At 38.0% G+C, this 13,733-nt stretch overlaps 1 protein-coding gene across 6 annotated transcripts in view; it reads left to right on the top strand.

Moving 5' to 3' along the window:
* The window catches only part of pnpla6 (patatin-like phospholipase domain containing 6), a 42,717-nt gene extending 34,040 nt beyond the window's left edge, over positions 1-8,677 (top strand). For all 6 annotated transcript variants that reach the window (XM_072657821.1, XM_072657820.1, XM_072657817.1 and 3 more), the window contains 6 exons: positions 2,298-2,446; positions 3,257-3,409; positions 4,423-4,539; positions 4,868-4,955; positions 5,415-5,560; positions 6,100-8,677. In XM_072657821.1, coding sequence (XP_072513922.1) covers positions 2,298-2,446; positions 3,257-3,409; positions 4,423-4,539; positions 4,868-4,955; positions 5,415-5,560; positions 6,100-6,177 — 731 coding nt within the window. In that variant the 3' untranslated portion in view covers positions 6,178-8,677. The remainder of the gene's footprint in view (positions 1-2,297; positions 2,447-3,256; positions 3,410-4,422; positions 4,540-4,867; positions 4,956-5,414; positions 5,561-6,099) is intronic.
* Positions 8,678-13,733: the final 5,056 nt, after the last annotated feature.

Below are 13,733 nucleotides of genomic sequence, written 5' to 3' on the forward strand. Positions count from 1 at the left end.
CATTCGAAAACTTTTTTTTTTTTTTTTTTTACATTTTTCACTTTTTGACATAATTGGAATCTGGCAGGTTTTTCTTTACATTGTGTGAGAATTTCATTATGAATGGACCAATAGAATTTCTCCTAAAAGACTTGGAATGAAATCTTTTTACATTGACGTCCATTAAAAGTTAAGAAGATTTTTCCTTGTCCTGTAAAGTTGCTATTTTGGAGATTCAAGGTTTTCGTGTGACGGCAATATTGTATATTGTTTTGCTGATTAAAAGACCTATTTGCATGTGTTATAAGACTTGACTCTGCATGTTACAATATTGGCTTAGTGCTGAATGCTGACTCGTACATTATTACAATGTGTAAACAAACCATGTAATTCATCTTAATTTAAAAATTAACAATTAAAAAAAAATTATTTTGTTAAAATGATTGTAACATTCAGAGCATTCAGGTTTCAACAACATTGTATAGATTCACATGTGTTTGTGAAATCTTGAATTTTATGTTGACCATGAAAGAGTCATTGACTGGGGAAAGCACATTTACTTATCCTTCAGCCATACAGTATCCATATCCTGTGCATTTAGCATTTAGACATGTCATATATATATACAATACCATGCTAACATTTAAAGTAACTAAGAAAATTAGATTGTAGAAGCTTCTTTTCTGGGCAGTGAGTGTGTATTTGCTTAGTAAAACACTAATATCAGAATAATTACTAAGAGCATTCATATAAAAAGAAGGTTTTACATTACTGTGTTCATAAAAAACATCTCCTCATTGGAGTCTTATTTATAGTTATCATCCAACACCTGGTTTGGTGGCTAATGATTTTAAGTTAAGGTGAGCTTGTGAATGGTGAATTGAACACGTCCACATGCTGGCTGGGGGCGTCCAGAAAAGACCTGGAACCAAGCTTTATTCTCACAAGCTACTTTCTTTTCAATGAGAAATTCTTGTTACTTTTTACTGTACTTATACAGTGTTTGTTTATATGTGTCTGTTCTAATGTTTAATGATGTTTTTACAAGCAAAAATCTCTTATTGCCCAGATACATATTTTTTAAATTATGCAGAAAACAGTATTTTTCCCCTATTCAGTTTGATCAGCTTGAACTGAGCATGTAGCATCAATTTGTTTGTGAATGCAAAATGATGACTTCTCCCAGTCTGATGGCTCTCTAGAAACAAACCCACCAGTAGGCTGTGTTAACCACACTCCTTGTGCATTTTGGAGCTTTATAATAAGTTGTTAATAAGGTGCTGTCTCCATTACTCATTAACATTGATTGCCTTATACCTTATAAAAAATTTACCTGCATTTATGGGTAATGAGTGTCTGATGCCAATTTTGGCACTTTATCCAGAGACGTCTGAGGCAATGTCCACACATATCTGGATATTTTATTAAAACAATAGAGAGAGATTTCACTCTGTCTGTTTTTGAAAGTATTCCCGTACACACAGAGACAAAAACCCTAGATGAGCATGAAGAGAGACTTCAAAATGCCATGAAGAAGGAAAAAAAGGTTTATTCCCAAATTACACACTATGTCCTATGTAGTGTACTATGCAAGTCATTCAATTACAGAATCTAAATCTAAACAGCATTGTATTTGAACATTTGAACATTTGTAATAGAACAGTATGGACATTTATTCATATGTTAAAATCTGAAATCTAGTGCTATCTGTGTGTAGACACTGTAGTGTTATGACGTTTGTAGTTCACTATGTAGGGAGTTAGGTTGTATTTGAGATTGAGCCAGAAATATGCATGCGTTGTGATGTCAGTATTTTTAGAAAGCTCCATTTTCCCCATCCACCCAAAAAAATGGTGGATACTCAGTGTGGATGGGAGGTCAAAATGCAAACAAAAACCAAAAAAATTAAAAGATATTTGTGGACAGAGCCTGAGTTTTCTAGGAGTCTTTTTTCACGTACAAATTGTGTGTGTGGGGGGGGGGCAGATACAATCAAAAGTGACAGCCTGGTGAATCTGTGTGAAAGTTGATGTAAGCTCTGCTAAATTAGAGCACAGCTCACTTCAACGGTGTGCAGCTTCCTGGTGGTAGTGACTTGTAACAAAATGAAAACTGTACCTTTGTGATGAAATATTAACAGAAAAGTTTGCTTCTTCCTGCTCCCCCTTGGATGTATGTGTGTGTGTGTGTATGTGTATGTGTATGTGTGTATGTGTATGTGTATGTGTATGTGTATGTGTGTGTGTGTATGTGTGTGTGTGTATGTGTGTTTGTGTGTGTGTGCGTGTGTCTTTGCTTGCGATTATGTTGCCCCACAGCGGACATTGCCCGGAACATAGGTGCCAAAACGGTCATTGCCATTGATGTGGGAAGCCAGGATGAGACCGATCTCTGTAACTACGGCGACAGCCTGTCCGGCTGGTGGTTACTGTGGAAACGGATCAACCCCTGGGCAGAGAAAGTAAAGGTGGGGAGGTAGAAAAAGAGAAATGGTGGAACAGATTGTTGTTATCAACATTACAGGAACATGTGGAGTGTCTCACAGCCAGGCTGAAACTATCTGCTGATCTAGGGCCTGTCATTAGGATATAACAGGAAAAAAAACATTCCTGAGCAGCCACTTCCCAGTTAGCAGACATTACACCTAAGACAACTTCAGGTTCACAGCCTGGAACTTTTTGATTTGACTTGAGCTACAGTCAGCACATTTTTAGAGCTGGATTGATGGTACTTGGCTGCCATCAGTAATTTACACTAGGTGAAAAGTTTGAAGAATCAGTATTTGTTAATATGATTTTTTTAAATGTTCTAATGTCCTTTCTAAAATAGTCCTTGGAAACGCACTTTGTGAATGTAACATAGTAGCTGTGAATGTAAAATAGTCGCTGCACAGTTGAACAATGCACCACCACTCCAGTCTGCTAAATGTTCTAAATGCCTTTTGCAGTCTAACAGCTGAGTGTGGGGAGGAGTTCATCTGGTTCAAACAATGTAGAACAATGTAGATTTAGTTATCGTTTGTTTGGATTAACTAGACAAACTTTTTAACTAGATTAACTTTGTTTGAATTAACTAGCCTGTTAACTCTTCTATGGGGTTAGTTGCAACGTTTGCACTTGCATGAAAGGCGCTGGACACAAAGTTTATGATTTCATTTGTAACACAGATGTGCAGGTGGTTTGTATAAAATATTTTTGATCAAGTACTTTTAAAAATATCCTTTGTGTACAACTTTAGTAATGACTGATTAAACTGACTGAACATTTACCTCTATTAGGTTCCTGACATGGCTGAAATTCAGTCCCGGCTGGCCTATGTGTCCTGTGTACGGCAGCTGGAGGTGGTCAAGAAGAGCGCCTACTGCGAGTACATCCGTCCTCCCATAGACCGTTTCAAGACTATGGACTTTGGCAAGTTTGATGAAATCTATGTGAGTGCAAGTGTTTTTTTTTTATTTCCACAGATTGCACACTTTACAGTTGACTTGTTATATTATGTTAAGGTGCTAAAACAACACCTAATTGAAGTGAGTCAGCAGAGCGTTAATGCTGTATGTGCCTTAGCACTTTATGCTCTGTAACTTTGTGTAGTGTTCTGTCACTACGTGGCTGAGCTGCTGTGGTTCCTAAATGCTTCCACTTTTTAATAATACCACTCACAGTTGATAGTAGAATTTCTAGGAGAAAATATTTTTCACCAACTCACTTGTTGCAGCAGTGGCATCCTATTGCAGTACTACACTGGAATTCAGTGAGCTCTTTAGAACCACCCATTGTTTTTTTACTGATGTTTGCAAAGGCAGACTGGAGTGCTAGAGTTGCTTGATTTTATACACCTAAAGTCAATTATTAAGAGGTATGTCTCAATACATTTATCCATATATTGTATGTGCAAGAGGAGAAAGTCGATATTAATGATTTCTTTAATGCTTTGCCACAGATGTAAATGATGTTTAAATAAATACATAAAATATATTTAAATATATTTGCAATATCGATCATTTGAAGACAGTTTAAATAGCTGAAAATAATGATAGATGATGCTGCACAGTAGAATAGTGCACTATCACTTCAGAGTATGCTTCATTTTGTTTTGGATTCAAACAGTGGGTTTAATTTGGCTTAATCTTATGATTATTTCTTTTTAGAAAACTTAACCTCCACTAATACTATTAACTGCCATTATGTAAATACAGTGTGAAATGAGGAAACGGCTAAAAAACACTTTATCTTTAACTGCATACCTTTTGGATATCAGTTCATCTTCTTAGCTTTTCACAGTAACAGAATTTTTGATCAAGCGTGCCCAAACCTATGCATGTGTGTAGATAAGAATTTTAGAATTTTAGCCTGTTAAAATCAGTGCTAATATTAGCCATATTATTAGTAGATGACTGGTAGTGTCTGGTGTCAGGATAACCACTTGTGTGTTTAACATGTGCAGGATGTGGGCTACCAGCACGGGAAACTGTTGTTCACCAGCTGGGCTCGTGGTGATATCATTCAGAACATGCTGAAGGATCACCGCTCGGCCGACTACACTGACAGCAAGAAAACTGATGTGAGTGCTGACAAAACATGTGATTTTTAGCCTCATATGCTGTCTTTCTTTTTTTATTGTCTTAATATATTTTAGTATTTGACTAAAAGTTTAAATGCGGATTAATTACTTGTTTTCTGATCTGGGGCCTGGATGTTTATTATTGAGTGCAATTTTCTACATGCTGTTCTTCAATACCTGAGTATCCAGATTTAAGTTTGAATGCTGATGTGAATCAGTACTTTACAAGCGGGTTCTAATGAATACACTTACAAAATAAAACAGAACGCTGACTCAGGGTGGGAGTTTTTTTAACCTTAAAACCTTATTGTTTTTTGTTGTGTGGCAGAGCTGCACGTGTCCCGGGGCAGACTTCACTGACCTGGCTGAAATTGTGTCCAGGATTGAGCCGGTGCAGAGCTACGTGGGGGCTGACGGTAACTTACTGCTAACTGGAAATGAAGTAGACCTGGACAATAGAATGACATAATCGGATATTGCAGATGATTGAAATTTATTACATTTATTGACCAAAGATGATGCTTCAGAGGCAATGATTGATGGAATGAAATTTCTCCAGCAGGGGGACTTAACGCAGTATGTTTGCATTTGAACAAGCCTCAGTAACCGCTAAGAGCTAAATATGAAACACAAATAAATATCAAACACATTTTACATAAACATGACATAGTTTTGTTCCATAATTAACATTCATAATCATTGAATTCTCCATTGCTTTACCCCTGAGACCAGCAGAACAGGCCTGCAGGCCTGCAAAGGTCATTTTGCTAAAAAAAAAAAATAAAAAAAAAGGCTCACATCAGAAGCTGCATAATAATTCATAAACAATAAACAATATAAGTGTTGTGTTTGTGTTGTTATGTGTGTTTGTGCAGCAGAGGAATCAGATGGTCTAACAGAGTATGAGGAAGACGGGATGGACACAGTGAGGGAAGAGGAAGGTGAGGAAGAGGAGGATGAAGCTTATGACCCTGAAGACCACTCACCTGGGGAGTGGGGAGCAAATGGTGTCTTTCAGGCGGTGAGAATAAAAAAACAACAACAACAGCAACAACAAAAAAAAACACTTAAACACACATACACACACCTGCTTCACACTAAGGGTGTTTTTATACTTCGGTTCGGTTGACTTGGTCCAGGCCAAGCAAGAAAATGATACATTGTTACAGTTTAATCCTGGTTTGCTTTGCTGTCGTACTGACATAATTAGGGGAAAGGGTGATGTATGATGCAAGAATGACAGAGGCTGCAAGTAGAGGGTCCAGCGTGATCCACGCAATAAAAAACTTAAAACACAGCTGGACCCTTATTAGATCATACCTTCAGCAGCCCTACTCTACTCACGTGAATAGCATATTCATCATAAAAACAGTATATTTTACAAAATGGCGACATGTTTGTATGTCTGACTGTGGACACATCTAAAATGTCTTAATTGATTTTAAACCTGTGCAATTTTATAGGCATCCAGATTGGTCTTACAATATAGAAAATAGTCCAAACATCTGAAAGGTGATTAGCGTAAATACTCAGTGTCTGTGTGTGTTTGTGCGTGTGTAGGACGAGGACAAATCGCTCCGTCAGAGGAGGAAGAACCCCAGCGACTCGAACACGTGCTCCGAGCTGTCCGACTGCTGACAGGAAGCGATGCGTCCAGAGGTGTGTCCACACGTCAGAAGGCACGTGAAAAGGAAGTAGCGCCCAAATGTTCGGTTCTGGAGCAGAACGAGGAGGAGGAGACGTGGAGAAAGCGAAGTAGTGGAGAAACATGGAGAGAGATAGAGGTCAACCAAAGATAACTGTGCTTCACAACATACAGCAACACTACTAAAACCCAAGCAAGAACTGTGACACATGCTCGCTCGCCCCTTGTTTTTGGGAGGGAAAACAAAATGTCTCTTAGAACCGAAATCCCACTCCAGTGTTTTATGGGATTTGTAACCGCGTGTGAAGAAGTGTCTCTACCTGAATTTAGGGGCTTTTTTCTTCTTTTTTTCATTCTGAAGGACTGCAGACAAATTCCATAGGGCCCAGTGATGCCCACTTTTTCCAGTGATGGCCAGTACAGCACAAACTGTATAATGTCCTTGTTTCACTTGGTATGGCAACCCACCATTACCATTGTTGGAACTGTATGTCTGTGTGTGTGCAGTTTCTTCTAGAAATGGAAGAACTCTCTTGGGTAAGAGAATGCTTACAACAGGATCTGCAGTCGAGTAGACTAGTACTAGTAAGTAGTTGGAAGACGTTCTGAGGTTTACTAGCATACAGGAGAGTTGCATTTGATGACGAACAGATTCACATTCATGGAACATGCCATGGTTCCGGTGGGTCTGGAGCCTACCTGGAAACACAGGGTGCCAGTCTATTGCAGGGCACCGCACCCCCATTCACTCAGACACTCAATTTACATGGCCAATTCACCTAACATATGTGTTTTTTGGGGGTGGGAGGGGTTAGGAAACCTCCAGATCTCTTTTTCCCTTTTCCATTTTTTTCTGGTTTGAGTCCAGAGCCTCCCCAGCAATACTGAGTGCAAGACAGGAGTACTCCTTGAATAGGGTGCCAGTCCTTCACTTCATTTAGCATAGACAATATACCTACCCTGTGTCTTTTAAGGAGGTGCAAGGAAACCTTTGATCTTAATATTCACGTATATGCTTGGATCCAGAGCCTACTCAGAAACACTGGGCGCAAGACAGAAATACCCCCTGGGCAGGACGCCAGTCCATCACAGGGTATCACACACAACCGTTCCCTTAAACCCTCACTCATTCACTTAGCACTGCTATACATTACCCACTCCATTCAAAGCTATAGGAAAAGGCTTGTTGCTGGTTCTGTTCCATTCAGCAGACTTTCCAAATCGAATTTGGAATTTGATCTGTTCAGTGTAAATCCCATTGTCTTGCCTCTGGAAAAAAGGATTAACAGTATGTAGATTGATTGTAATGATGAACTTGAAAGTAATATATATAGCAGGAAAGGTATATAATGATGTAGTGTGTGTGATGCAACTACTGTAAGAACCTAGAAATGTAGGGACGGAATGATTGAAGTGGGAAAGTGGAGATGTGGAACTAGCTTTAAGGAGTCAGTATGTAGAAGAAAATTAAACGAACTTTAAAAATTCACTAAGAACAATCTGCTGTTCAGATTTCTGCACACATAACATTTGTAAATATAAGCATCATGGGGGGGCTTTCCTGTTACTTCATGTCAGTTAATAAGCACTAAGCCATGTCATATGCAAAATACAAGTGAAACTCCTAAACATCTTTTTTTTTTTTAAAGACTAGGATGGAAAGGCAAGAATAAATCAAAAGTGTCTCCCTGGGGGGTTTCTGAAGGGAAACGTCCCCCACAAATGCTTAATTTGCTAATTAGGAATGAAAGCTATTATGCAAAAGAAGAGTTCTATCTGAAAGCCTTCATTCATTAGCACCTCTGAAAAAGGTTTTTATTCAACAGAATGAGAAATATCTGTCTGTGTGCCAGTGTTCGTTCTTCTTTCAGCTGCTGTTCTGCTTGCATGTCCAAGAAGGATGCCTTTTTTTTTTTTTTTTTTTTTATAAATAATTGCACTTTTTCACACAGCTAAAACAGCCATGCAGAAGGACACGCGTACCCCCCACCCCAACATTCCTTCGTCTCTCTGTGCTGTAGCTCATAATGGAGCCCCTTGATCCTCTGTTCCAGTGTCCTACCTTAGCTTTACGGCCTTCCTTCTCCTCCAGTGGAAACCTGCAAGTGCTCAGTCTGAGGTGAACTGCGTCTTTCCTTTCCGATCTCATTATTCCTACTGATTGTGTTCCACACATACTTAAAGGGTTGCCAATTATTTTTTATTTATTTGTTTTATCACTTAAAAAACAAAAAAACATGTTTTTAACCACTAAAAAACAAGACCAGAATGGTCTACTCTGTGGAAAAAGGAATATGACCATGGACTACACAAAGGTCTCATTTAGGTTGCTTTAGCGTCTTTTGCACTGATTAAGAAAGAAAACAATACTGGTTTAAATGTATATGTTTTTGCAGTACTAAATCAAAAGCGACTGATGCTGTAATGGATGATTTCTGTACTGTAAAGGTAACAATTGCTAAATAATAAATCTAAATGAATTAATGCCTAAAATTGTTGAAATATTTTCTTTCACCACTGACCTGACCAAACCCAAACTGTGCCTTTGTTTTTATGAGGGGCATGTATTATGATAAGTCAGAAGACCTCAATAAGAGTTTTCCTGTAAGAATGACCCACACACACACTTGTTGGAAGATTTTTTTTTGTATTTATTTGTTTTAAGTTTTTAAATGTTTTTTTCTTTTTCTCAAAAAATCCTGAGGTATTCACAATATAATGGCATTTCTTTCATTTAAAATATTGAGGAAACGAGACTAAAAGGGGTAGAAATTAAATAATGGAAAGAAACACAAGAGCTACAATAAAGCTATAATGGTTGTGTCTTGCATAAAACAAGAGTCTGGGATATTTCATTTTGTTCTTGACTAAAGAGTCTTTCAAGATGCTGAAAGCAAAAAAAAAATTATAATAAAAATCCCAAGCTGGAAAGGAAGCTTGGCTGATGACACTGTTAAACGTTTTTATCTACTTACTGTATCAAATCAAACTAATCCCTGTAGACGGATCATTCTAGTATAATTCTAGTAACGGGGACAAAAATGAAGCGCTCTGATTACAGTTGCTGTTGGCACGAAAGCAAAAGTCTAGCAGTGGTATTTTACAGTATTGGGACTGGAGTCACGGAGGTGCCAACAACAGCAAACCAACAGCATCCAAGCTAACCACTAATGACACCAATTTCTTTATGGGCAACTACACGCATCATCTTATGCAGGACAGCAGACTATCTGCATCCAAAAGAGTTTTTAGCTAGACTTAAACAGCCGCTTATTGCAGCATTCGTCTGGAGCTCGGAAATTCTACAATTGGTGGATTTAAACGGATTTGTTTTTTTATCATGTCTCTCAACAACAAAAAAAAAAAACAACAAAAAAAACCCTTCAGTGCAAGAGCAGCTATGAATGGTGACGTTTGCACATGATAAGAGACATTCTAACCATTTAGCTCTATACAGCATTAGGAAACTGATAACGGCTCAAGAAAGTGAAATCTAGATACACACGAATGATAGGAGCTAAAGTTGGGATAAAATCATGGTCAACAGACTCTTAAAAAAAAAAAAAAAAAAACATTACAGGGTGAAAAGAAAAAGACACACCTTTGATGAAAGAAAGACCAAATCTTTACAAATCTACGCCCATCTTCTCTCAACAATTTGGTGTGATATTAACCCTGAAGATAATAGTAAAAATATAATAATAGCAACAACAGACAAGAAAGACAATACAACAAAAAACAAGCAAACAAACAAAACAAAAAGTTGCAATGGATTTAAAATGAGGGAGGACAAAACAATTTGGTTTCCTAAACGTATAAAAGACGTTTCTTTTTTTTTTTTTAAATCCATTACGCAACCAGGCTGCTAAGCATGACACATAAAAAAACACGACAGATCTCGAACCTATAGAAATTACATCAACAGCTTGAAATCAAGCAACAATGGTAAAAGTAAAAACTTTATATTGCCCAAAAAAAAAAGAAGGGAAAAAAAAAAGTAAGGAGACATAAAAGTGTGTCTTTTTCGAAAAACACAAACATTTTGCAAAAAGAAAAGGTACAGAATATAAATAAAGATAAAGTTTTATGCCCCCACTTCCCCCCCACCCCACTTCCCCTCCCGACAACAAGTCTAAAAATCAATGGCAGTTACATCCGAGATCATAACATGCAATTGATATTACTTACAGCACTGGACAAACTAACCATCTGGTCTAAGCCCGGTCTAACCTTGTTACCCACACGGACCATACACCCCCCACCCTGTCCCATCCCATTCCATCCCATCCACCCACGCCCCCCCAATACAATCCTTAAATATTTGTCAGCTCATTCAAACACAAATAAACCAAACAGAAAAGAATAAAACACTTTTCTTTTTATCAAATCTTGAATTTTCTCCGCACTAGCTCAAGGCAAAAAGAAAAAAAACATATATATGTTTAATTCACTCACTTCTCAGGAGAAAAACAACAACAGAACGAAGGTGTTGAGATTGATCTCTATCTGCAGTTGCGCTCTACGGTGTGGATGTGTATGTATGTATGTATGTGTGTGTGTGTGTGTGTGTATATATACACAGGAGGCTTTAGGGGTAAAGCAAGCTGACTTGATTTGAGTGACCGACTGCATAGTGAATATTTGGTTTACTTACAGATGGGGGAAATTCAACAACAAAAACTCCCATCATACTGCAATAGAGGAGCACATGCCTGAGCACCACAGAAAAAAAAAATAAATAAAATAATAAAATTGAAGAGGAAGAAGAAAAAAAAAAAAAACCCACACACGCACCTACATACAGACTTCCAAACAAGGTCTAATGCTCTTGAAGCAGCGGCGGCAAACACTGTATTCACTGTATCTACTTCTCGTTCCATGTTTGAGGTCATGTACTGCTACTGTGGTAAAGGAATGGGTTACACACACACACACTTAAAACTCAGACATCAACTTATAAATTCAATAAACTGAAGTAGAGCAGAAATTAGAATTGAAAATAATAATGAGAAAAAAAAAGAGGAAATCAAAAAAGGAAAAGTGGCTGTACAGTCAAAAAAATCAATCACACTCAAAGTTTATAAGCTGGATGTGTGTGTATAGTTGTGTGTGTGTGTGTGTATTTGTATTTGCGTTTGTTGTGTCTGTCTGAGTATGACAAACAGCATAATGTCAGAGACCCCTACAACTGACAGCACAGAAAGCTTTGATTAATGTTGTCATTCATGAACTTTTGGTTTCAGAGGGCTTAGAAGGATCTGAAATCCATACTGTGAGTGTGTTTGTGTGTGTGTGTGTGATTGACAGCTTGGCTTAGGCTGTGTTAAACACAAGTACCCCTACCCGCATCTGCATCACAAGCATAGAAACTACAGTAAGCAGCCCCCGTCCCCGCCTCGCTAGCCAAGGAGAGGCATCAGCGTCACCAGAACAATGATCAGCATTTTCAGCCTTTAGGCTCTCCGTATTCACATCCACAGCAAGTGATGAGAAGAAAACCAAATGCAAGTTGATTCTGTTTCATTATTGACACCTTTGGTGGGTAATGTCATGGGTCTATAGACAGAAAGAGCAAGTGACTGACTGACTGACAAACCGACACACTACTACAGATTCTGGGCAAGCGTCTAGATTCTACACCAGATTACAATATGTACTAATCACACAATCAGATGGACTTCGCAGAGTTAGTCATTTTGTAGGGACGTGATGGTTTCACAACTGCATTACAGGTTTCCAACTTCAATTAAAACAACCCAAGGCTTCTATTTAGTGCTTTTACTGCAAATATATTGTCACTGTCAAAACAAAGCCTTCGATTCACCATATGGACAAAAGTATTCGGACACATGGTCATCATGCTTCTGTTGGAGTAACTGTCTCTACTGTCCAGGGATGGCTTTCCAGTAGATTTCTGGGCACTGCTGCAAGGATTTGATTGCATTCAGCGACATAAGCGTTAGTGAGGTCTGGATATTGGATGATCACCTCCCCACCTCATCCTTAACTCCCCAAATCATCCCAAAAGTATTGGATAGAAGGAGCATTCCAGAGAACACATTGCTCCACAGCTCAATGCTAGGGGGCTTTATACCCCTCTAGTCCATACCTGGCTTTAGGCATGGTGCCCATAGGACCTTGTTTATCTTCTCCAGAGAACTTACAGTAGCTCAATGCATTAGAATGGGTGTCCACAAATATTTGGCAATATTTGACAAATAGCATATTAAAATGGTAACTTCTTCAGTACAAGTTAATGCAACAACACCCCCCCCCCCCTCGTGTAATTTTGGACTATGTGTGTTGGATTCATCAGTCATCTGGTCCCCTTCTGAATACTGTTTCAAACATGCCCTCGCCATCTCTCACTCTCCTCTTGGAAGTGGCTACTGAAGTATTACTGAAAGTGACATTTTACATTCTCAATAGCCCTGAACTATAGGTGTTTTTACTGTCATTAGACTTCAGTTCAATGAAATCAGGGTTGGAGTGCAGGGTCAGTCATACTACATTGCTCCTGAAGCAGAGAGGGCTGAGGGTCTTGTTCAAGGTGTTAAAGGCCAGACAAAGGCCTAGAAGCCTTTTGATTGTCAATTAGAGCAGAGTAATGAACTAAGATGTTATATAACAATTTAAAATGTTATGGTTTTAAAATGTTAAGCATTTTATAGTAGTTTGTTGCTATGGAACAGAAACTGCTTTAGAAACCCAAGGTTTTTTTTTTCAGATTTGAGAGGGGAAATGCATCAGGTCAGAGCGATTTCTGGGAAGGTTCTGTGTTCACTCGACCCCTCATTTATATATAATAACTTTTGATATGACAGCGACAATATTTTTACAAATGGTACACTAAGGAAAAAGTTGTAACAGCGGTAATTAAAAAAAAAATCTAATTAAAAAAAAAAAAAGATATTTTTGAAGTACTGGGTGCCTCCTACTTTACATTAACGATTGCTCAAATTTCATTGACAAAATGAAAAATAATAACAATAATAATAATAATAATACAAAAATGACTAAATCCACCACAGGACGGACCCAGTTACAGCTATTACAAAACATACCTACCTGAAAAACTAGCAGTGAGTTGTGAAAAAGAGCTCATATATATACATATATTTTCTCCTAATTGATCTCCCCACTTCTTTTACTTCGCCCCCATGGTTTTACAGTCTTTTCGTTTGCGTTCGTCCTTAAATGTATTTGGTAAATGTATAGACATTGCAGCTTTTCATGGTTGTTTTTTTGGTTTCGTGAAAGAAACAAAAGATGAAATAAAAAAAAGTCATTGTCCTTTGGGGAACAAAATAACTGACAGCAGCATCTAAAGCAAATGTAGCAGCAGCAGCAGTAATAATAATAAATAAATAGAATAATCAATTAAAAAAAGATTCAATAATGATCAATACGACAGTAAAAACAACACAAACTAATTCGTCCCTAGCAATAAAAAAATAGCACATTGGTTTGATACCATTAAAAACCTTTATGCAATGTCCAGCTAGCTCGCCTTACCACAGCAGACAGTGAAGCTCTATCCCCCTTACCT

Source organism: Salminus brasiliensis, chromosome 15 (assembly GCF_030463535.1).
Source record: "Salminus brasiliensis chromosome 15, fSalBra1.hap2, whole genome shotgun sequence".
NCBI lineage: Eukaryota > Metazoa > Chordata > Actinopteri > Characiformes > Bryconidae > Salminus > Salminus brasiliensis.